The 25757-nt window shown below is 46.0% G+C and overlaps 2 protein-coding genes and 1 long non-coding RNA gene across 4 annotated transcripts in view; 1 reads left to right on the forward strand and 2 right to left on the reverse strand.

Moving 5' to 3' along the window:
• Positions 1-25757, forward strand: part of Caf1-105 (chromatin assembly factor 1, p105 subunit) — a 305893-nt gene that overhangs the window by 85361 nt on the left and 194775 nt on the right. The window lies entirely within an intron of this gene.
• On the reverse strand, positions 6571-7945 carry LOC139764576 (uncharacterized). Its single transcript, XR_011716409.1, has 2 exons — positions 7076-7945; positions 6571-7031 (listed from the first exon to the last, which is right to left on the reverse strand). It is a non-coding gene; the product is annotated as an uncharacterized lncRNA (long non-coding RNA).
• Positions 12913-25757, reverse strand: part of LOC139767419 (LIM homeobox transcription factor 1-alpha-like) — a 105794-nt gene continuing 92949 nt past the window's right edge. For both annotated transcript variants that reach the window (XM_071696791.1, XM_071696781.1), the window contains exons 5-7: positions 25475-25658; positions 16164-16350; positions 12913-15473 (exon numbers count right to left, since the gene is read on the reverse strand). In XM_071696791.1, coding sequence (XP_071552892.1) covers positions 15329-15473; positions 16164-16350; positions 25475-25658 — 516 coding nt within the window. In that variant the 3' untranslated portion in view covers positions 12913-15328. The remainder of the gene's footprint in view (positions 15474-16163; positions 16351-25474; positions 25659-25757) is intronic.

A 25757-nucleotide genomic window follows, 5' to 3' on the forward strand; every position in this document is an offset into this window, starting at 1 on the left:
GTGGTCTATGTAGCTATGTAACTCGTATGTAACACGCACACACACTCACTCTCTCTCTCTCTCTCTCTCTCTCTCTCTCTCTCTCTCTCTCTCTCTCTCTCTCTCTCTCTCTCTCTCTCTCTCTCTCTCTCTATCTATCTATCTATCTATCTATCTATCTATCTATCTACCTACCTTCCCTCGTCATTTATTTAACTCGTTTTACGCTGAACATTTTTTTTTTCTCTTTATTCTAACCTATACTACATCTCAGGGTGGGGGAAACTGTAACTTTATTAAACTTAGTAGTGCCAGAATACACAGCCTGCGTATATCCCTTACTACATCTGTCTCCCTTCAACCTTCCAATAACGTTAGCGTGTTCGGCATGACATATCTACTCTGTTCTACAACTCCTACATAACTGGCATTACAAAATCTACTTCGTGGAAGACGAGGCTGTTGTGGTGAAGCCTGTTTGTGCCACCTTTGATGAGTCAAGTGGTCCACCAGCAACACAGGAGATCTAATTAATCTCATCTAAAGTCTTTGTCACGAGTCTTGACATCATTTTTTGTCCTTTCATCCAAGACGGTCACGACTGGCACATGTTTTTTGTCCAGACCAGGTAGACATATTTTTCCTTTTCATAGGGGAAAATAATTGGTCTTTTTTCTTTCGCAGGAAATTACCTTAATTAGGGCGTCATATCTGCCCGTGCCATGTCTATGAAGAACATTATAGGGAGGGAGTTCTGCACTCCTGAGGCTCCTCCATTTCGTGCACTTGCCCTACAGTACAATATTGTCAACGTCTGTGTATGCTCTCCACATGCATGATTTCATTGCTCAGTTTATACCATTCATCCAGTACAAGTTTTCTGCTTGATTGCATGTTAAGGCCTTTGGTTCTTCTGCTTGATGCAGGTTAAGGCCTCTGGTTGTTCTGCTTTCCGTCATTGGAGGAACAGTTCACCGTTGCCTTCATCAAGCTGTTTCAAAAACTTAAGGTTGTCTTCACGTCGACCCTTTCTCTTCCATCGTCCATGATGGACAAATTTATGGCCTCTAACTTCCCCAGATTTTCTTATCTCTGGTATTACCTTCATTGCTCTCATCCGAACCTTCTCTATCAATATTTTGTGCTTCTCTCAGTGCTGTCGCCAGACTTGAGAAGTATAATCTAGTTTTTACCTAGTGCTTGATCATTTCTTAAGAGTCCACTCACCGGCAAAAGTCCACATCAAGGCCGGGCCTTAATTGGGATATAGAGAAAATAATGAAAGGGAAAAGGAAAGGACTAGTTTACCGAATATTTCCTTATCCACGCACCTGAATATTATGATATTTACCAACAGACAGTTTGTCTCGTTTATAATTCTCGTAAGATGGGGCTCGGGCGACCGGTTACGGTGTCGACTCCCTGAAGTCCCTTTCACACCGATCCCTACAGCTTACTTCCTGGTAGATTGTAGTCGTATCGAAACATTGTTTCACTGTGTACCATCCTCATTACCGTACATTCAGTCTGGTTGACTTATCTTCACCTTCGTATCGACCAGTTTGTCTGGGTCCCCAAGTAAGTTGTACTTCTTATCACTTTTAAATGCCCGGGTGACCTTAGCACCATCAACAAACATTCTCAGGTCTGAGCAGTCAGTCCCTCGGACAAGTTATTGACACAGCTCAAAAAAAGAGATCGACAGTTCCAGGGCTGTACCCTGCGACACGCCACTGGTGACCCCCAACTCCTCTTGAAGGGCACTTCTTACGTACTACAACCTTTGTTCACCTCAACTAAGATAATCTAACTATCGACGGAGGAGTTTACCCCCTTATTCATGCCCGATGGTAAGACTACGTTTACAGCAGGACCCTACCTACAGTGGCATTATCGGGTTGTGGTGTACCTCCGGGAGTAGAGTAAACCACCTGCAGTATCTCTTTGGTGCAGTTTGTGACTCTACCAGGCGTCCTAGGACGGCAGTGTCTCACGATAACCCAACCTTTCATGCCAAGAAATACGTTTTGATCTCAGTTTTCCTTTTATAGTATTTTGCTGCGATTTTTCCTGTGCCTATAGAATTTTGCTGTTCATAGTATTTTGCTGTAAGTTTTCCTGTAATAATAGTATTTTGCCGTCAGTTTTCAGTCCGTAAGAGTAATGTGACGTAAGTCTTGTGACGTAAGAGTAATGTGACGTAAGTCTTGTGACGTAAGAGTAATGTGACGTAAGAGTAATGTGACGTAAGTCTTGTGACGTAAGAGTAATGTGACGTAAGTCTTGTGACGTAAGAGTAATGTGACGTAAGTCTTGTGACGTAAGAGTAATGTGACGTAAGTCTTGTGACGTAAGAGTAATGTGACGTAAGTCTTGTGACGTAAGAGTAATGTGACGTAAGTCTTGTGACGTAAGAGTAATGTGACGTAAGTCTTGTGACGTAAGAGTAATGTGACGTAAGAGTAATGTGACGTAAGTCTTGTGACGTAAGAGTAATGTGACGTAAGAGTAATGTGACGTAAGTCTTGTGACGTAAGAGTAATGTGACGTAAGAGTAATGTGACGTAAGTCTTGTGACGTAAGAGTAATGTGACGTAAGTCTTGTGACGTAAGAGTAATGTGACGTAAGTCTTGTGACGTAAGAGTAATGTGACGTAAGTCTTGTGACGTAAGAGTAATGTGACGTAAGTCTTGTGACGTAAGAGTAATGTGACGTAAGTCTTGTGACGTAAGAGTAATGTGACGTAAGTCTTGTGACGTAAGAGTAATGTGACGTAAGTCTTGTGACGTAAGAGTAATGTGACGTAAGTCTTGTGACGTAAGAGTAATGTGACGTAAGTCTTGTGACGTAAGAGTAATGTGACGTAAGTCTTGTGACGTAAGAGTAATGTGACGTAAGTCTTGTGACGTAAGAGTAATGTGACGTAAGTCTTGTGACGTAAGAGTAATGTGACGTAAGTCTTGTGACGTAAGAGTAATGTGACGTAAGTCTTGTGACGTAAGAGTAATGTGACGTAAGTCTTGTGACGTAAGAGTAATGTGACGTAAGTCTTGTGACGTAAGAGTAATGTGACGTAAGTCTTGTGACGTAAGAGTAATGTGACGTAAGTCTTGTGACGTAAGAGTAATGTGACGTAAGTCTTGTGACGTAAGAGTAATGTGACGTAAGTCTTGTGACGTAAGAGTAATGTGACGTAAGAGTAATGTGACGTAAGTCTTGTGACGTAAGAGTAATGTGACGTAAGTCTTGTGACGTAAGAGTAATGTGACGTAAGTCTTGTGACGTAAGAGTAATGTGACGTAAGAGTAATGTGACGTAAGTCTTGTGACGTAAGAGTAATGTGACGTAAGAGTAATGTGACGTAAGTCTTGTGACGTAAGAGTAATGTGACGTAAGTCTTGTGACGTAAGAGTAATGTGACGTAAGTCTTGTGACGTAAGAGTAATGTGACGTAAGTCTTGTGACGTAAGAGTAATGTGACGTAAGTCTTGTGACGTAAGAGTAATGTGACGTAAGAGTAATGTGACGTAAGTCTTGTGACGTAAGAGTAATGTGACGTAAGTCTTGTGACGTAAGAGTAATGTGACGTAAGTCTTGTGACGTAAGAGTAATGTGACGTAAGTCTTGTGACGTAAGAGTAATGTGACGTAAGTCTTGTGACGTAAGAGTAATGTGACGTAAGTCTTGTGACGTAAGAGTAATGTGACGTAAGTCTTGTGACGTAAGAGTAATGTGACGTAAGTCTTGTGACGTAAGAGTAATGTGACGTAAGTCTTGTGACGTAAGAGTAATGTGACGTAAGTCTTGTGACGTAAGAGTAATGTGACGTAAGTCTTGTGACGTAAGAGTAATGTGACGTAAGTCTTGTGACGTAAGAGTAATGTGACGTAAGAGTAATGTGACGTAAGTCTTGTGACGTAAGAGTAATGTGACGTAAGTCTTGTGACGTAAGAGTAATGTGACGTAAGTCTTGTGACGTAAGAGTAATGTGACGTAAGTCTTGTGACGTAAGAGTAATGTGACGTAAGTCTTGTGACGTAAGAGTAATGTGACGTAAGTCTTGTGACGTAAGAGTAATGTGACGTAAGTCTTGTGACGTAAGAGTAATGTGACGTAAGTCTTGTGACGTAAGAGTAATGTGACGTAAGTCTTGTGACGTAAGAGTAATGTGACGTAAGTCTTGTGACGTAAGAGTAATGTGACGTAAGTCTTGTGACGTAAGAGTAATGTGACGTAAGTCTTGTGACGTAAGAGTAATGTGACGTAAGTCTTGTGACGTAAGAGTAATGTGACGTAAGTCTTGTGACGTAAGAGTAATGTGACGTAAGTCTTGTGACGTAAGAGTAATGTGACGTAAGTCTTGTGACGTAAGAGTAATGTGACGTAAGTCTTGTGACGTAAGAGTAATGTGACGTAAGAGTAATGTGACGTAAGTCTTGTGACGTAAGAGTAATGTGACGTAAGTCTTGTGACGTAAGAGTAATGTGACGTAAGTCTTGTGACGTAAGAGTAATGTGACGTAAGTCTTGTGACGTAAGAGTAATGTGACGTAAGTCTTGTGACGTAAGAGTAATGTGACGTAAGTCTTGTGACGTAAGAGTAATGTGACGTAAGTCTTGTGACGTAAGAGTAATGTGACGTAAGTCTTGTGACGTAAGAGTAATGTGACGTAAGAGTAATGTGACGTAAGTCTTGTGACGTAAGAGTAATGTGACGTAAGAGTAATGTGACGTAAGTCTTGTGACGTAAGAGTAATGTGACGTAAGTCTTGTGACGTAAGAGTAATGTGACGTAAGTCTTGTGACGTAAGAGTAATGTGACGTAAGTCTTGTGACGTAAGAGTAATGTGACGTAAGTCTTGTGACGTAAGAGTAATGTGACGTAAGTCTTGTGACGTAAGAGTAATGTGACGTAAGAGTAATGTGACGTAAGTCTTGTGACGTAAGAGTAATGTGACGTAAGTCTTGTGACGTAAGAGTAATGTGACGTAAGTCTTGTGACGTAAGAGTAATGTGACGTAAGTCTTGTGACGTAAGAGTAATGTGACGTAAGTCTTGTGACGTAAGAGTAATGTGACGTAAGTCTTGTGACGTAAGAGTAATGTGACGTAAGTCTTGTGACGTAAGAGTAATGTGACGTAAGTCTTGTGACGTAAGAGTAATGTGACGTAAGTCTTGTGACGTAAGAGTAATGTGACGTAAGAGTAATGTGACGTAAGTCTTGTGACGTAAGAGTAATGTGACGTAAGTCTTGTGACGTAAGAGTAATGTGACGTAAGTCTTGTGACGTAAGAGTAATGTGACGTAAGTCTTGTGACGTAAGAGTAATGTGACTTTAGAGTAATGTGACGTAAGTCTTGTGACGAAAGAGTCATGTGACGTAAGAGTAATGTGACGTAAGTCTTGTGACGTAAGAGTAATGTGACGTAAGTCTTGTGACGTAAGAGTAATGTGACGTAAGTCTTGTGACGTAAGAGTAATGTGACGTAAGTCTTGTGACGTAAGAGTAATGTGACTTTAGAGTAATGTGACGTAAGTCATGTGACGTAAGAGTAATGTGACGTAAGTCTTGTGACGTAAGAGTAATGTGACTTTAGAGTAATGTGACGTAAGAGTCATGTGACGTAACAGTAACGTGTTATAACCAGCTCGAGGATAACCCCACAACATCATCATCGTCACCTCCTTCATCTGCAGGGGTTGGGGGGAGGAAAGGCTTATACATGAGGGCCGCGTCACCGGCACCGAACTACCACCACCATGATGTGACGGGCTGGGGTCTGCAGGCGCCTTTACACACACCCATACAGGAATCGTGGAAGGTACACCATGATGGTGCGCGTGGGAGAGTGAGTGTGTGGCAGTGAGGAGGTGAGTGTGAGAGCAGTAAGTAGGTGAGTGTGAGGGCAGTGAGGAGGTGAGTGTGAGAGCAGTATGGAGGTGAGTGTGAGAGCAGTAAGGAGGTGAGTGTGAGGGCAGTGAGGAGGTGAGTGTGAGGGCAGTGAGGAGGTGAGTGTGAGGGCAGTGATCCTAGACCTTGGCTTCAGTGTGAAGTAAGTGTGAGGGTGTCACACGTCGGCCACAGAGACGATGAGAGTAAGAGCCCGTCACTCCCGTGGTCGTGTTGAGGTTAGTGTCGTGAGGGACGAGTCACGTGACGACCCACCAGCGCTTCCTTTTCTAGACGGGCAGTTGGCTCACAGTCAACCCAGCTTTTCATCATTTTGTCGAAGGTGTTAGGTAATTACATAGCTGATTATATATATATATATATATATATATATATATATATATATATATATATATATATATATATATATATATATGGCCATGAGTTAAGCATTCGGTTGCCCTTGCCATTTGAGCTCCCTTAAGAAAATAAGGGAAGGATATGAGATGTGTGACTCTGCCGTGGACAAGATGTCCATAAAGAACAGGTTGTTGACATGAGAGTGACGCAGTCTGTTCCACACACTCGGGGTCATGTTCTTCCACACCAGACCACGTACGTTGCTGGAGGAGAGGGGGCTCGTGTCCTCCGGGATGCCATGATGTTCGTATAGTCAAGGGTTTAAGAAAAACAGCCAAGTGTTCAAGACATATAGCATTATTTACAACGTTTGACATGATATGGTTCAGCAGTCACAAGGGTCATTAACCCACAGAATATACCATATAGCCACACCCACCCACGCCAGTGTATACCACCACCACCACGCCCTCCCTCACTCTACCGTCCAAACACCACGCCTTGCATATGGTATCATCACCTACGCCTCCCGCCGCCCCGGGGGCGTGTGGCCGGGGGTCAGACACAGCCTCACCCTGGGTGGAGCAGGTGCCGGTAACACACCTTTAACATTATTTGTACAAAATCTACACCACCCAGGGTCGCGGGGCGGGGCGGGGCGGGGCGGGGCGGGGCGTGGGCGGTGGGGTAGGACACGGCTGGTCACCACACGGCACCTGAGGATGAAAACACCTGTCCTCACCTGTCATGGTAACAACACCTGTCAGCTCTTGATAACACGTGTTGTTCAGGATGAAAACACCTGTCCTTGCCCATGATAACACGTGTTGTTCAGGATGAAAACACCTGTCCTTACCCATGATAACACGTGTTGTTTGGGATGAGAACACCTGTCCTTACCCATGATAACACGTGTCAGCTCGGGATAAGAACCCCTGTCCTCACCCATGATAATACGTGTGGCCTGATATGAGAACACCTGTCCTCACCCATGACAACACGTGCGGGTTGGTATGAGAACACGTGTCCTCACCCATAACACGTGTCATTTCAGGGTGAGGACACCTGTGTGAACACTGAGAATATGAACGTATGATCACCTAAGATGAGAATGCATAAGAACACTACGGGTGAGAACACGTGTGAACACGGAAGATGAGAGCAGATTTGGACTCTTGAGATGTGAACGAATGTGAACATCGGAAGGTTAGAACACGTGCAGACATCCAAAGTGAACATCTGTTTATAAACCTCAGGATAGAGAACACCGAAGCTGGCAACCCGTGTGATGAACAGCTAGGGGTAGGGTGGCGACGTGGGTAGGCCCCCTTGGTAAGAACACGTGAGAACACCAGAGATGAGCACACGCCTGAACACCCAGGATGGGAACACGTGTGAACACCTAGTGTGAGAACACGGATGAACACCCAATAAGAGAGAACACGTGTGGACACTCTGCCAGGCGCTACGGAGAGGCACGCAATACGTGCCGCTCGCGAGAGGAAGAGAGAAGAGTCAGTGTTGTCGCTAACTATACATCCTGTATGAACCATAGGTAAAACCAAGAGCTTGGTTACCGGGCAACTGAGTGAGGGTATGATGAAGTGTATCAAATATAGTCTGTAAAAAAGGAAGTTTTTATCTGAATTGTCTTTATGTGACGTAAGATACATATGGTATAACCTCCAGCATTTGGCAGAAGTACATGAAAGATCTAAATATACACGTTATGTATATATATATATATATATATATATATATATATATATATATATATATATATATATATATATATATATATGTATATATATATATGTATATATATATATATATATATATATATATATATATATATATATATATATATATATATATATATATATATATGTATATTTATATATATGTATATATATATATATATATATATATATATATATATATATATATATATATATATATATATATATATATATATATATATATATATATTAAAGAATTTTGTTTTTGCCAAAGCTTAACGTTAGATAAATGAACAATTATGTCAGTTAAGTGTAAATAATGAAATATAAATTTGTTTTTTTTATATATATATCTAGAAAAAAGGTCGCGTTACACAACCCAGGGATGTGGGATGTCTTTCCTAACGTTTCCATCAAATAGGTTCGTAACAGATAAAAAATAAGAAATCTTTCTTAACTATAATAACAACATAGGAGTGGGACTCAACATAGGAGTGGGACTCAACATAGGAGTGGGACTCAACATAGGAGTGGGACTCAACATAGGAGTGGGACTCACTAAACAAGAAATAATAACGAGGAGAAACAATAAGAAAATAAAATAGTAAAGTAAAATAGAAGTACTAAAGTATTAAGATATATGTATATATCTTTGGTATATGTAAATTGATCAAGAGAAAAATTGTAACGCCTTATTTACAGTGGGAGAAGAGAGATCCAGGCGCAGGTGTCCCCCACTGACACATGCAAAGAACTGGTTCCTCTAACAGTAACCTACGATAAGACATACATTTGTAGTTTTCAAAGCTCATAGTTGACTAGGAACATTTGGTTAATTCTTTATCTTTAATCTTTTTTTTCTTTTTTCCTTATTTTAACTTGATCCGGGTAGCGAAGTGTCAGCCGGGCACGACCGTCGTCCGTCAGCGCTCCCAGTGTTCGTCGTCAGAAGAGTCTGACGTCTTCCCACACATGGTTGAGGATCCGGTCCGCGGGCGATTGTCACTTGTTGTTGTGGGACGTGTTCACGCGCACCTGTGTTCTGTGTCGTGCCTAGATTACATGTGTAGATCACCAGTGGCATTGTCCTCTCTTCACCACAAGCATTTGTACAGAGTCATGGTAGAACCACACGTAATCGCGGGTATCACCGGATCACTTCACTAAACCCCTTTTTTTAACTTTTTCTAGGGTTTTGTTTTTTCCCATTTACTGCACAGCGACACTAGCGAGCGCCTGGTGGCACATTAGCTCGGCCAGGCCCACGTCCGAACCACGGCCCGGCTCGCTCAGTGGGGCCGCTTGCGGGACGAGAGCCGTCTACACAGGTCCGACACACACACATACACACACTCCGTGACTGTGTCTGACGACGACGCGTCAGGTTGAATGATATCAGACGGCAGCCTCTGGCCACACGTGAGGAACGTATCACAATGAAGAATGATATATATATATATATATATATATTTATATATTTATATTTTTTTCTATATAATCTGTAACACTTTTTAATCACCCAGGATACGGTTGATGTGGCGTCCTGATCGCACGCGCCCACACACACACACACGTTGTTAAAGAGTTCATTAAACTCACTAGAAGTTGAATTCCTTGTTGATGGAATTTGGTCAGAGGAAGGAATTCTAGCGTGGACGCGAAGCGAAGGCTGTCAAGGCAACAATGGAAAAAAAAAAAATTGATAGTAAAAAGGAAATTCCTTCTATCACCGAAGGCTTCGTTGATAAGGACGGGGGAAGGTTCGCGAGGCAAGTTGAGCCGCGGGATCCATCACTCATAATGTCTGAGGTAGAGGAGCAGGAGGCCCCTCTTGTTTACCCACGGAGGTCCTGACGAGGGCGACAGGTCGTGAGGAGGGAGGGAGGAGGTGGCGGGGGAAGTGAGCGGTGCGCCGGTGATGGTCGGGTGACGCACCAGGCGGAGGAGGGACCTGCCAAGAATGGCACGGGTTGTAGAAGTGTTCCACTAGTAAGACCTCTGGGAAAGGAGACCGGGTGTTGGAGGAGGACCTGGGGTGAGTGCGGGAGAGGAGCAAGTCACGTTAACTACAAGGTGGAGTGTGGCACGTCTTAGAGGTTACACAGGAGGGCGGAGGAGGGAGGCTGGGGAAAAGGAGAAAAGTTTCCAGGCGGGAGAGAGAGAGAGAGAGAGAGAGAGAGAGAGAGAGAGAGAGAGAGAGAGAGAGAGAGAGCGTGAGCTGTACTCGGGATGAGATGCGATCAGTAAGAACGGAAACACATTTTCTGTATCTTCAACATCCAGATCTTTTAACCCCCCCCCCCCCCTCTCTCTCTCTCTCTCTCTCTCTCTCTCTCTCTCTCTCTCTCTCTCTCTCGCTCAACACGAGAACCCTATCCCGTCTTCTCTACACACACACACACACACACACACACACACACACACACACACACACCGTCCACCCCTTCCCTCCCCTGACTGTGCTCGTCCTTACGTTGCCTGCCGCTCATCATCACTAGACCGTGTAGCGTCATCAGCACCAGCAGCGGCCCAGCACCAGGCTGACCTCTGCCCTACCAGTCAGTCTTGGCAGCTCCCGTGGAATCATGGTGTCCCACGCTGCCGCAGTGAACGGCTGCCTCCTACTGTACCCACGACGAAGGTGCGACCGCACACGGGGCGGAGGGGACGCTACCGCCTCACTTGGGGAACATTACTGTGATCACCAAGTTGATCTGTCGTGCCCAAGAGACTCGGCGACAGACAGTGCTCTGGAAATGAGGTCGTCCTCATCTTGGGGATCAGGTTCTCGTTACTCGAGAGCAAATCAGTTTGATCAGGAACCTGTCGGAGCCTTCTCAGTGGATCCAGGTATCATACCCTCGGACATAGCGTCACTGGGAGGAGGTGAAGACTCCCATATATATATATATATATAAAACAGGTCCCTCGACATGGCCAGCACGGCACTGTGCTTGTGCTGTGGTCGGGCTCAAGCCTGGTACAGACTGCGTACCGCAGACCTGCATGCATTTCGATGAATTAATTTCAGACAAATTTTAAGAAGTCGTCGTCGCTCGTCAAGGTTAAGTCCGCTAAACAGACGCGATTGAAATGCATCCCCGTCGCTGCCTGGCTGCTAAAAGGTAATCGTTCTGCTCGAGGCGTTAACATTTCATGTCCTGAGGAGTGGTGCAGCGCTGGTGCAGTAGAGGCACATGGAGTGGAGTGACCTGGCCTGGTGGCTGACTGGTACTGCCCCTGGGAGCTGCAGCCAGGAGCCCGCCATCTGAAGACCCGGCCACAGGATCGATACTGGCCCCTTCAAGACTCTCCTTCCTCTCCGCTACCGCCACACGCTCGCTCTACTCTCTCTCTCTCTCTCTCTCTCTCTCTCTCTCTCTCTCTCTCTCTCTCTCTCTCTCCCCATCTTCCCTCTCACACCCTTTTATCTTGTGTTTATCTCCCTTGCTTTCCAGCCATCTTTTTTATGTATGTGTGTGTGTGTGTGTCTCTCTCTCTCTCTCTCTCTCTCTCTCTCTCTCTCTATATATATATATATATATATATATATATATATATATATATATATATATATATATATATATATATTCACATTAGTCCCAGGAACTATTTCTTGAAAGCGTCCTCGAGTCACTACAAGACCCCCTTTTCCCATGGACCCGCACAGCTGGAAGGCTGCTCTACTTACTGAAGCAGGGAAATGATGGACTCCTTTGGAGTTAATAGTTATTTGACTATACTGTACTACCGACGATACAGCTTTGCCAAAGGTGACTTTTCACTCATGGTGTAACCTCATGCAGGCGGGATCCGTCAAACACACACACACACACACACACACATATATATATATATATATATATATATATATGTGTGTGTGTGTGTGTGTGTGTGTCGCACGTTCCATCGTTCTTCTGTCAGGGTTCTTGTTAGTGACCCAAGTTTAGCACTCGCCAACTCTCTCCAAGACTGTGTGATCTCTCTCTCTCTCTCTCTCTCTCTCTCTCTCTCTCTCTCTCTCTCTCTCTCTCTCTCTCTCTCTCTCTCCCGCCACCGTGGAACATAAACCACAAACTGTGTGAGAAAGAGATGAAAGAAACACCCTTTCGGAAGGTGTTAACTGTTCGGCCAGAACAGAGGACATTTCTGCTATACAAGGGGGAAATAGGGGGAGTAGACTCTCTCTCTCTCTCTCTCTCTCTCTCTCTCTCTCTCTCTCTCTCTCTCTCTCTCTCGTGAGGGAGCAGGGGGGGAAGACAACACCGGCTGGACCGGAGGAACATGAAATTCTTTTCAGAGGTGGTTCCTGGGAGGCGAGAGCGTGACCAGAAAACCTGGTGGCGCCGCTGGCGACCATGTGGAAGGCGAGGCTTCTCCTCCGGCCACTCGTCGGGGGTTTCCGCCTCCCTGCGCACAAAATGGCGGCCAGGGCGTGTCAACATGGACGAAGGGCCCAGGAGGAGGAGGAGGAGGGAGGAGGAGGAGGAGGAGGAGGAGGACGGAGGGGGAGCTGTTTGTCCCGGAGAGACGTGGCTGACTCTGACGTGCGGGACGCCGGTAACCAAACAGTGGGGCTGGTCGCCCGCTGACGTGGTGAGGCGCTGAGACGTGAGGAACGCCCAGCGGACTCAAACAATAGAGCGCTGACGTAGGGGACGCTGACACAGGGGGTTGCTGACGTGGGGGACGCTGACATAGGGGGTTGCTGACGTGTGGGACGCTGACGCAGAAGGTTGCTGACGTGGGGGACGCTGACACAGGAGGTTCTGACGTGGGGACGCTGACATAGGGGGTTGCTGATGTGGGGGACGCTGACACAGGGTTGCTGATGTGAGGGACGCTGACATAGGGGGTTGCTGATGTGGGGGACGCTGACATAGGGGGTTGCTGACGTGGGGGACGCTGACATAGGGGGGTTGCTGATGTGGGGGACGCTGACATAGGGGGTTGCTGATGTGGGGGACGCTGACATAGGGGGTTGCTGATGTGTGGGACGCTGACGCAGAAGGTTGCTGACGTGGGGGACGCTGACACAGGAGGTTCTGACGTGGGGACGCTGACATAGGGGGTTGCTGATGTGGGGGACGCTGACATAGGGGGTTGCTGACGTGGGGGACGCTAACACAGGGTTGCTGACGTGAGAAGCACGAACGCGGGGTTCTAACCCGGGCAACCTAAACACTGGGGACGTGGGAGACGTGATATAGAGGCACTTGACCTGGGACACGCTGACGTAGGATCCCTGACGTGGGGGACGCTGATGTGGGGAACGGCCAGTGGAACCAAACATTGGGGCGTGCTGGGGCGGAGGACGCTGGAGGGGGACCAGACTGGGGGTGGGAGGGCGGACGCTGAAGCGAAATGGGAAGGAGAGGAAGAGGAGGAGGAGGAGAGGGACGGGACAGCAACGCTGACGCAGTGTAAGAGAGAAGTAGCAGAGGTGAGGAAATGTGAAGGAGAGGGGAGAGTGTCAGGGTGAGTGAGGGTGAAGGTAAGCTGAAAAGGGGGAAAGAAGCCGGGTCTAAGGGGAGCAAGGGTGATGTGGGGAGGGCAGGAGCGTGAGATGTGAAACACGAGTGAGGAACAGTGAGGATGGGAGAGATGTGCAGTGAGATAGGGACAGCAATGGTGACGAAGTGGATAGGAGAGGCGGGAGGTGGGAGTAGGGGAGAGCAGAGTCATGGTTGCAGGAGAGGACGAGGATGTGTGCATAGAGGGAGAGAGAGAAAAAAAAAAGAATAGACCAGAAGAAAACGAGAGAGGAGATCAGAGGGAGATGGGAGAGAGCTTAAGCAGAAAAATTGAGAGTGGATCCCTGGGAGAGGGTAATGAAGAGAGGAGAGGGAAGGGGAGGATGTACGGTGGCTGTAGGAGCAGGACTGTGTGTTGCCGTCCTCTGAGAGAGAGAGAGAGAGAGAGAGAGAGAGAGAGAGAGAGAGAGAGAGAGAGAGAGAGGTAATTCTGGGAAGATAAACAGTGTTATGGGTCTGGTGGGGGGAGGGAGAGAGAGAGAGGCAGTGTCGGGGAAAGGCTGGGAGCGAGGCAGTATTGGAACGAGGGAGTGAGGCAGTGGTGAAGCGAGAGGCAAGAGCAAGGGAGTAGGCCGGGGACGAGGCAGTGAAGAGGCGGTGGAAAGGTCCGTGTTTGGGAGAGGTAGGGAGAGCTACAGTGTTGAGGGAGGAGGAGGAGGAGGGAAATTTACAGTGTCGTGAGAGAGGGAAAGTTACGGTCTTGCCTGGGTGGAACGAGGAGTTAGAGAGTTGTCGGCGAGATAGGGAGAGTTACAGTGTTCACGAGAGGCAAGGTTGCGAGACACTGTAGGAGGAGAGGACACACACGATGTTGTTGGAGAGGTATACAGCACCGGGGTCAAGGAAATGTAGGGTCAGAGGTGGAGCATAAGACGTTGATCACTTGTATAAAGTAACAGACGGGGCTGAGAGAGGACCGACAGTAGCCCGTCAGGTGAGGCCAAGACGGGAGTTTGTTGGAAGATGTAGTGAGAACAGCTGCGTTGGAAATGGCCACAACGTAGGCAGCCCTCTGAGCACGATGGTACGACCCTTGAGCACGACAGGGCCGTCATATCCAAGGGTCGTACCGTCATTCTCCAGAGGTTATTGTTATAGCAGAGAGAAGAGTAAGTGGGATGTACTTGATGCGTGTTAATTATGACAGCAGTAGGGCATGACTATCGTCCAGAAGAGCCAGTGGATTGGTCTACATCTCACTGTTGGCCGCACGGTCACTGGCCTTCCGCATTTTCCATTACTTCGCCTTTCCTTCCAATCCATGACGGATGGTTTTCATGTGAGTGGCGTGTGGATCAGGACGCTACAAGCAGAGTCTCCTGCCGCTGGGCAAGTGAGTCTGTTTCACCAGGACTCGTTATAATCTGTCTTACTCTCACAACACTCACAGGGGACTGAGGGACACCAGCTCTGGGGTGTGGGGCGGTACGGGCGGCATGTCATGCGTGTGTCAGGAGGACCCGGGTGTGCACGTGGTGCCACCTCCGGCCATCACCTGAAGACCTCCAGCCTCGTCCCGCTGGCTCCTGCCATCTGTACCTTTCTCCAGACGACCTCAGAAAGGGTACTCCCAGGTGGTAAGGCCGCCCACCCCTGGGAGACCGCCCACCCCGGGCACGCTGCCCACCCCTGGTAGGCCGCCCACCCCAGACAGACCGCCGACTCCTGCCAGGCCGCCCACCCTTGGCAAGCCGCCCACCCCGGGGGCGGCAGGCGGCGGTGGTCTCCGGCACCTCGGGCTTTACCCCTCGCGTCTCGCTCTCCTTGAAACTAGCGATGATGTCCCCCAGCTTGAGGCCGTCGGGAGGGCGAGGGAGGGGCTGGCGTCAGTGGTCGAAGTAGGAGTTCTGCATGAGGTAGAGCTTGTCGATGGGGTTGATCTGCGGGTACATGGTGCCCGGCACGCCCACCATGGACGGCACATCGGGCGGCGCCTGCGTTTGAGGGGGCACCGCTCCTCCGCCAGAGGACCTGTGCAGGGAGACAGAAAATGCAAGACTGTATCTCGTGTTCACGACACAATGCACCACTCTGCCTTCGTGGGCCACACCTGACCCACATAAAGACACGTTCTACAGCATCATAGGAAAAGTTGATGAATGGTAACATTTGCATAATTAGATTCTACCTGAACATTCAGGAATGTTCACCCAGTAAGGATGATGAAAGGCAGTAGTGAGAGAGAGAGAGAGAGAGAGAGAGAGAGAGAGAGAGAGAGAGAGAGAGAGAGAGAGAGAGAGAGAGGCTTCTGTGTTAAACACGTCTAGAACTAGCTGTGGGTTAACGAAGGTAAGTTAGGATCATTCACAAAGATGTAGCGGATAGTGATTAGGCCCTGAAGGACAGTGGTACGACCCCTCGGTATGATGGCTACGCGTATTATCTGGTGTGAAAAGTCTTTAAGTGTCACTCCGTCGTGTTCAAGGGTCGTATCTTTGCGCTCCTAGGTCGTTCCATCGTAAACTATTGTGTTCAAAGGTCGTACCTTCGTGGTTCATGGTCTACCGTCGTGTTCACGAGTCGTACCTACGTGGTCAAGCGACGTACCTACGTGGTCGGTCAGGCGTCGTACCGTCGTGGTCAAGCGTCGTACCGTCGTAGTCAAGCGTCGTAGCGTCGTACCCAAAGGGTTAACAGATGACGAAAGGCAAAGGTACTCACATCTCGGCTTGGTCATCAAACTGGTCCATGCGTCCCTCCTCGAAGCTGATGTCAGAGCCGCAGAAGGAGTCGCCGCTGTGGGCGGGAAAGCTCTCGCCCTCAGGGGAGTAGGGCACGGCAGAGCTCTTGGGCGTCGTCGCGTAGGGAGAGTCCAGCGAGTCTATAGGAGTTAGACCTCCGTATTGTCCTGTAGGGGATGACGGCGAGAGAGCCAGGGTTAGTGTGGAACTCCGTTCGTCTGGGATGTAGATAATGATAAAAGAAATATTGAACATCGTAATAATTAATGATGATAATAACAATGATTATAAAAGAAGATGACATAGGGAATAATACTGATATTCTTGTACTTAATCGCTAATTGCGCCCTGATCGTGGGAGCGTCAGAAACGGCCTCATTTCCACGCACCCCTTTCACTAGCCGTCATGTCTGGTGTAGCGAAGCCATAGCCTCCTATCCACAGCCAAGCTCCCATAGACTATTCCGTGGTTTTCCTAGACCGCTTCATATGCCCTAATTCAGCCCCCTTACTGCACGTCGCCCGCTGTATAGCACATCGATCTGATCAGTTCTATCCCATGCCATGCACACGTCTCGTGCTTCTGGATGTTCGAGCTCAGATACCCTGAGAACCTCCTTCACTCCATCCTTCCCTCCATCCTTTTTGTCTTATCATTCTATTATCATTATTATCATTATCATTAATCATTTTATCATTGATTATCATTATTGTTATCATTATCATCATTAATCATTTTAGTATTGATTATTATTATTATTATTATTATTATTATTATTATTATTATTATTATTATTATTATCATTATTATTATTATTAATCATTTTATCATTATTATTATTAGTAGTAGTATCATGTTAGAACCATATTGATCATTACTCGGTCATTTGACTCGTTGTGTACAGAAGACGTTGTGTTGGCTCAAGACCGTGAAGTTATAACAAAGATCTCGTCAGATTGATTTCCTTCTGATTCTTATTTACCATCTAGACTACAGCTCAGGTTCCAGGTCCAGTGCCAGGAGACGAGACTATTTTGCTCCATGTTAAAATCCACGTCTGAGATAGACGATCAACGGTAAATGGAGTGAAAGTAAGATAAGACAGAAGGCATTGAGAGGCGTTATATCCGAGAACGATGAAGGTAAGATATAGATAAAATAGATAAGCCATTGGTTTTGCACTTTGAGATAAAGACTTGTCCTTACAGGGAAAGTTCCAGAGGATTGGAACGTTGCCACGTGAGGGGAAGGAGGGAGGTTGGGTTACGCGGGGGAGGTGATAAGTCCCCCACCCGGGAAATTATAGGTCAATTAGCTGGACGGCCATACTTGGTGACATAATGGAAACCATCGTTCGAGGCGAGTGTAAATCATTTACAGGAGAGGGAGGCCTGGGAGGGCAGGGTGGGCGTTATCACATCGGGTTCCGCCACAGTTTGATGGAGATAGTAATTTTTTTCGATTTTTTTTTCTTTTTTTTTTTGTGTGTGTGTGTGTGTGAAATTTAGATGTCGTGTCTATGAATTTCATAAATCAGGCAAAAGAAAATTACAGTGGGTTTAGATTCTGTTTGATCACTATTTGCTTTATATCAATAAAGCTTTACCTTTTGGTCAAGGATATATATATATATATATATATATATATATATATATATATATATATATATATATATATATTTTCATACTATTCGCCATTTCCCGCGATAGCGAGGTAGCGTTAAGAACAGAGGACTGGGCCTTTGAGGGAATATCTTCTCCTGGCCCCCTTCTCTGTTCCTTCTTTTGGAAAAAAAAAAAATATATGTGTGTGTGTGTGTGTGTGTGTGTGTGTGTGTGAAGATATAAGCTTTAAAAGTCTAAAACCCCCTGACACAGAAGATGACTACTTAAGGAATCGCAGTTTGGTTATTGACATGATCTATAATGCCTGGCAAACCTCTGACTACATCTATGATACGATCCACATGCGTCATGACAATAAACAGGTGATGACATGTGGTTAGATTTTTTGAAAGCATTTGATAAGCTTCTGCATCAAAGGTTATTGAATGAAAGTCGCATAGTATAGATGGGTATGTACTTCGTTGGCTGGAGAATTGGCTGGCCGAACATAAACAAAGACGAGTGATTAAATGGTCAAGCCTCAGAAGAGTTAGACGTAAGAAGTGGTGTGCCACAGGGACTAGTATTGGGACCGGTTCTTTTTCTCGTACAGAGGAAGGCACTAAGTTGGGGGTAACAAAGCTAAAGCGAATCTTGAACGTTTGTAGGTTGACATAGACAAAATGATAAGACTAGAATCACAAGTGGGAAATGAATTTCATCATCGATAAGTGGAAATTTTCCACATGGGCAGTATGAACGAGATGGCAGGGTTACTGTAAATGAGGAATGAGACTTGAGTGTCATCATCTCCAGTAAACCACAGCATACGAGATGAACATAATAAATCCCAGGATTCATAATCAGGGCATTCACAGTTAGGACTCGGCAACCAATGCTCAGTCTTGTACAATTTACTGGTGCGTACCCACCTTGAGCACTGTGTCCAATATGATCACCCTGTCTGAACGAAGGAAAGACAAGATAGCCATGCGTGACATCTCTAACTGTGGTCGTGTGTGTGTGTGTGTGTGTGTGTGTGTGCGTGTGTGTATGTGTCCTCCTCCTCAGCGTGCCTGCACATCACTTCTGTATCTAAGGCCGTGAATTACTTCTCTCCCTGTTACTATGGCGTACGTTTACCGTGGGCCGTATGTTACAGCCGTGAAGTACGTTAATCGCGAGCCGTATGTTACAGCCGCCTGCATCCATCACTGTGAGTCATCTTCCTTCTCCTCGTAGTAAGGCAAGAGTCACTTTCCTCACTATAGTCACTGGGTCACTTCCCTGGCTATAGCTACATGTCACTAACCTTCCTATAACCATTTGTCACTCCCATGCCTATAGTCTCGTGTCACTTCCCCCTCACGATAACCATAGAGGCTCTTTTGTCATCATTACAACCAGGGTATCACCCTAAGCGTGTCTCGCTTGTTCTACCACAACCATGTGTCACTTCCCGATCATAACCAGGCATCGCTTCTGTCACTGCAGCCTTGAATCACCACCTTCACTGCGTCATGGACCGTGTCCCCGTATGATTCGTCACTGTCATCACTGCGGCCGTAACACTAGTCGAGGGACATCACTGATGGTGATAAGAGTGGGTCCTCGTTGGCCATGTGCTAAATGATGATAGGGTGATTCCTCGTTGAACACTGGATATATGATGATAGGGTGAGTCCTCGTTGAACACTGGATATATGATGATAGGGTGAGTCCTCGTTGAACACTGGATATATGATGATAGGGTGAGTCCTCGTTGAACACTGGATATATGATGATAGGGTGAGTCCTCGTTGAACACTGGATATATGATGATGGGGTGAGTCCTCGTTGAGCACTGGATATATGATGATAGGGTGAGTCCTCGTTGAACACTGGATATATGATAGGGTGAGTCCTCGTTGAACACTGGATATATGATAGGGTGAGTCCTCGTTGAACACTGGATATATGATGATGGGATGAGTCCTCGTTGAACACTGGATATATGATGATAGGGTGAGTCCTCGTTGAGCACTGGATATATGATGATAGGATGAGTTCTCGTTGAACACTGGATATATGATGATAGGGTGAGTCCTCGTTGAGCACTGGATATATGATGATAGGATGAGTTCTCGTTGAACACTGGATATATGATGATAGGGTGAGTCCTCGTTGAACACTGGATATATGATGATGGGATGAGTCCTCGTTGAACACTGGATATATGATGATGGGATGAGTCCTCGTTGAACACTGGGTATATGATGATAGGGTGAGTCCTCGTTGAACACTGGGTATATGATGATAGGGTGAGTCCTCGTTGAACACTGGATATATGATAGGGTGAGTCCTCGTTGAACACTGGATATATGATGATAGGGTGAGTCCTCGTTGAGCACTGGATATATGATGATAGGATGAGTTCTCGTTGAACACTGGATATATGATGATAGGGTGAGTCCTCGTTGAACACTGGATATATGGTGATAGGGTGAGTCCTCGTTGAACACTGGATATATGATGATGGGATGAGTCCTCGTTGAACACTGGATATATGATGATGGGATGAGTCCTCGTTGAACACTGGGTATATGATGATAGGGTGAGTCCTCGTTGAACACTGGATATATGATGATAGGGTGAGTCCTCGTTGAAAACTGGATATATGATGATAGGGTGAGTCCTCGTTGAACTCTGGATATATGATGATAGGGTGTGTACTCGTTGCATAACGGGTAAATGATGACAGGATGAATCCTCGTTGAACAACGGATAAATGATAGGGTGAGTCCATATTGAACATGGAGTAAATAATAATAGGATGAGTCCTCGTTGAACACCGGATACACAATGATAGGATAAGTCTTTATCTAACACTGGGTATATGTTAATAGGAGATCCTCGTTGAACACCGGATACATAATGATAGGATAAGTCTTTATCTAACACTGGGTACATGTTAATAGGAGATCCTCGTTGAACACTGGGTAAATGATGATCGAGTGAGCGAGTGCCTTCGTTGGCCATGCGCTAAGATTTGACGGGGAGACGGGAGGCCGTGAGTAAAACCATCAGATGGGGTGAAGGATGAAGAACGTGCTTGTGATAAAAGCAGAAAGACTTGGAGACGAAAAAAGTGAAAATACTTTGAAACCATAACTGACCTTCAGGTAAACATGGGTGATAAGCTGATGAAAGGTGTGTTAAGATACTGATTCAAGATCCAAAAGACAATATAACAATAATAATACAAAAAAGGTTCGGAAATGGTGCCCCAGGAGAGTAAGGTTCCCTCCCTGTGTTCAGAAATAGGACAAGAAATGAGTAAGTAGACACACACACGCACAAAAGTCCTTGGTCGCGTGGTAAAACACACACGCGAATGTGTGCACACGGGCAGAGACGTGTGTACAGAAACAGACGACGTGGGCGGACCCATACGTGCATGAAAAGACGTGCACGTGGAATCATACACGTGCACATGCACACACGAACACATTACTCCACAGCATTACACACACACACACACACACACACACACACACACACACCTGCACAAATTCAAGGACACGAAGAATAACAATGTGCTGACCTATTTTTGTATAAATTTGAGGGAATTTTACCCCACTTGGGGCCTCGTATGTTACTATTGTTCATACTGTTTTTATATTTCACTTACATGTTGTGGCACCTAGCTATCCCCGTTCGTTGACGATACCATTAATGCGTCAGTACATAATCGCAACCTCCTCTTTTGAGTAGTTTTTCGTTGTTTGTCGTAGTTTATCATATAAGAAATTACTAGCTTTTCATCATACATATATTTAGATTTTCAAAACGTGTTTGATAAACGTCCATATCAAAGGTTACCAGGAAAAGTTAATCTATATGGTACAGATGGATTGTTCTTCGCTGCTTAGGAAATTGGTGGCCAAAACGCAGTGATTAATGGTCAAATTGAGTTGTTAGACGTAACAAGTGGTGTACCACAAGGATTGGTCTTCGGACCGATTCTCTTTCCCTTATATGATAATAACGAGATCCACTGTAAGCCATCGTAATTTGCAGACGATACGAAGCTGAGAAATAAACCTACAACAGACATTGGACGTCCAGTCTGCCTGCAGCTTCAGACGGACACAGACAGACAGATAAATAGGGCTGTCAGGCGGCATACAAGTTTTAATATCGATGAATGGAAAGATTTACATATCTAGTAAAAATAAGAAGGCAAGCTACAGTATGGATTCTGTTGACTTATTAAAGTCAAATGAGGACAAAGACGGATGTGGTAGATCTCTGGTAAGTAAGCAGTGCACAGACACTGTAAAAGAAAGGGCGATCCCAAATCTCGAATTCATAGGTAAGGCTTTCGATTGTGAGTCTCGAGAAGTGATCCTTGCTCATCGTAATTCGTTGATGCGTCCATGTCTTGAATATTGTCTTCACTTCTGGTCATCCTACTTCAAGCAATAGACAGAATAGATAGAGTAAAGCCCTGAGTTGCTGAGATGATTCCCTGACCGAGAAACAAAACCTACAAACCGAGCCAAATATACGACTTAAGTTTATTTACCTTAGAAAAGAGAAGGTTGAGAGGTGATCTAATGCAGTTATTCAAAATCATCAAAGGCTTCGATACCCTCGGTCTGACAAGCTACTTAAGACTTCATTCATCTGATTGCTCTCGTAGTTACGGGTACAAACTCGTAGGCCAACGTTTTATCCCAAATAAGACCAAGTGCTTTTTCTTCAGCAGGTTTGTTATCATATGGAATGATTCGCCAGTTTAGAGTGGTTGAAAGCGCTGCTATAAATACAATAAGAAAAAACAGACTTGATAAACATTTCGCTCCTTCAGACACCACGACTGACATGCGGCTCCCAAGTCACATGAATGTGCAGGTTTTTCTCCCAGAATCCTGTGCATGCGTCTGTACTCTTACCACACCACACACAGGAATGTGACTGTACTCTTACCACACCACACCACACACATGAATGTGACTGTACTCTTACCACACCAGTCTCTGCGTATCTCGTATCTTCCACTATCCCAAACTGCCTCGAAGTGGCCCTGTGGTCTGCTGCTGTTTGTTTTCCTTTATGCGAGATGAAATATGTAAGAGTGGAATCGTTTGGCAAAAGAGTGAGTAGGATCAGAGGTCGAGGAAGGATCGTTTTTTTGGAGGGAAGGAACAAGGTAGGCAACAGGACAGAACCCCTGAGGGACACCGTAGTTGATAGGGTAAGAGGGAGACGTCGCTACGTTAACCAGTACCGCGATGGAACGACTGGGGAAGAAATATTCTATGTAGGACCTACGGAGGCAGAAGGCCAAGGAAAGGTAGTTCAGTAAACAAGGACACGCTAAGTTCTCTCAGGTGGGTGCCCCTAGAGATGTCAGGGACTACGACAAAAAAAAAATTCCCACCTTTAAGCATGACGGCTTGACCATTCCAGCACGATGGTGCGACCCTTTTAAGCTTAAGGCTACGACCCTTGAGCAAGACGGTATGACCCTTAAGCAAGACAGCATGACCCTTAAGCAAGACGGCATGACCCTTGAGCAAGACGATGCAGCACTTAGTAAAAATTTGTAGTCTTAGAAAGTTCAAAAACTCGCATCAAAAAATGCTAGGATAAGAGTTAGGACCCCCACTAGTTCGAACCTCGCTCCCCATAAGAAGAAAACACACACACACACACACACACACACACACAAAATCAACTTCCGTGGTGTAGTGGTTAGCGTCGCTGATTCACTCACTCACAAGCCCGGATTCGAATCCTGGACGCGGCAGTCGGCTTACACCCAGACCACCAGTTCATGCTTCCTCCTGGGTATGAAGGCGTGATCTTCGACCTGACCCTTGATGGTAAGGTTGAGGGCCAGGCTGTCGTACCCGCCAGGGATCACAAGGAACTAGAGCATTCCGACAGCAGCTGATGTTTACGAGTGCCGAAACAATAGACTCATCCAGGAATAGACAAGATGATTAAGCTCACTTAGCGAGTGATTACGAAGAGGTAAAGCAGGAACCCCATTTCTATCAACAAGCAGTCTCTCTCTCTCTCTCTCTCTCTCTCTCTCTCTCTCTCTCTCTCTCTCTCTCTCTCTCTATCTATCTATCTATCTATCTATCTATCTATATATATATATATATATATATATATATATATATATATATATATATATATATATATATATTGGAAAGGATCACAATTTTGCGCGTGATCAAAATATTCCTATGAGTCCACGGGGAAAATGAAATACGAAGAGTTCCCAAGTGCACTTTCGTGTAATAATCACATCATCAGGGGAGAGACAAGAGAGAAATATAACAGTCAGTTGATATACATCGAAGAGACGAAGCTAGGACGCCATTTGGTAAACATGTGATTGTCCAAAACATACAGAGGGTAAAAGGTCTTCACGAGATAGTGAATTGGACCGATGTGGCATACAGGGGTCGACGTGCTGTCCGTGGACTGAACCAGGATATGTAAAGTGGCCGGGGGGAACAATGGAAAGGTCTGTGGTTCCTGGTTGTGGGTAAGGAGCTGTGGTTTTTATGCACTGCATATGACAGCTGGTGGATGGATGTCAGCAGATGCGGCTCTTCTTTGTCTGTTCCTGGCGCTTCCTCGCTGACGCGGGAAACAGCGAACAATGAAATATATATATATATATATATATATATATATATATATATATATATATATATATATATATATATAGATAGATAGATAGATAGATACAGATAAATAGATAAGTATGGATGTATGAGTGTGTGACCACCTAGGAATGTCGCTTTGTGTGTCTCATTATTATTGTATTATTATTATGATGATGATATGACACAACCTTAAAGACCTCTTCTCCAAGGATGTCTGTAGCCTCACCACGACACTAGACTCAGTAGCAGGGAGAGAACAGACTCCTCTGGAGTGAGGAGTCCTTCATTGTGATTGTTGTCTGGTGTTACTACGTCGCTCAAGGTGATTCCTCTCGCTAGTCACCACAAGCAGACGGGGAGTCCTGTGTGAACTTGTCTGCTCAACATCCATACCAGCACATACGCTTGTCTGTGTGTGTGTGTGTGTGTGTGTGTGTGTGTGTGTGTGTGTGTGTGTGTGTGTGTGTGCGAGTGTGTGTGTGGCTAACTAAATAGTGCAGTCACGGGGTCATAACTTCAGCCTTGTCTCGCCTCTTGAGGGCTGTTTAGAAAACAAACAGCCAATAGCAGTGCTTGTTGAGACACGGACTTCCAATCACGGCCGCCACAGATTGTCAAGAGTCGGTGGGCCTCCCGTCCATATGCAGCCCCTCTGTTGAGGTTCGTATATGTGTCTGTGTATCCGTTTGCTTTTGATCTGTGTAGACGTCTGTGCCCTGATATGTCTGTTTGTGTGTGTGTATATGTGAATATGTGCGAGTTTGTAATGTGTGTGTGTGTGTGTGGTGTGTGTGTGTTGCTTTCAGGGTGGTCAGCAAGATGTGTACGTGTATACGTCTGTATATATGAGTGTGGTGTGTGTGTGTATTTGTGTAGCGTGCTCATAACCTGAGGGGGGCCGTGTGGAGTGTGGTGGCTGTGGTACATGTCATCTCTCGTCACGTCTTAGAACCCCCTCCTCCTCCTCCCTCCCTCCCTCCTATTGCCATGCATGGAGACACTCCTCAGAACTTACCTTCGCCGCTCGCCTCCTTCTTGCCTCCCTCACCCTTCTCGTCCTTGTCGTCTTTGTCGTTGTTGTTGTGTTCGGTCTGCTTGGCTCTCCGCTGCAGCTTCTTCATCTTGGCCCTCTGGTTCTGAAACCACACTTGCACCACTCTTACGCTCAGCCCCGTCTCTTTGGCCAGCTGCTCGCGGACCTGAGGGGGCGAGGAGGCAGTTCCTGTTAGCTGAGGATGTGCTGGGAGGGTGCTCCTCCACGGGTGGGGTGGGGGGGGAGAGAAGTAGGGTGTTGGCTG

This window comes from Panulirus ornatus, chromosome 4, assembly GCF_036320965.1.
Source record: "Panulirus ornatus isolate Po-2019 chromosome 4, ASM3632096v1, whole genome shotgun sequence".
Classification (NCBI taxonomy): domain Eukaryota; kingdom Metazoa; phylum Arthropoda; class Malacostraca; order Decapoda; family Palinuridae; genus Panulirus; species Panulirus ornatus.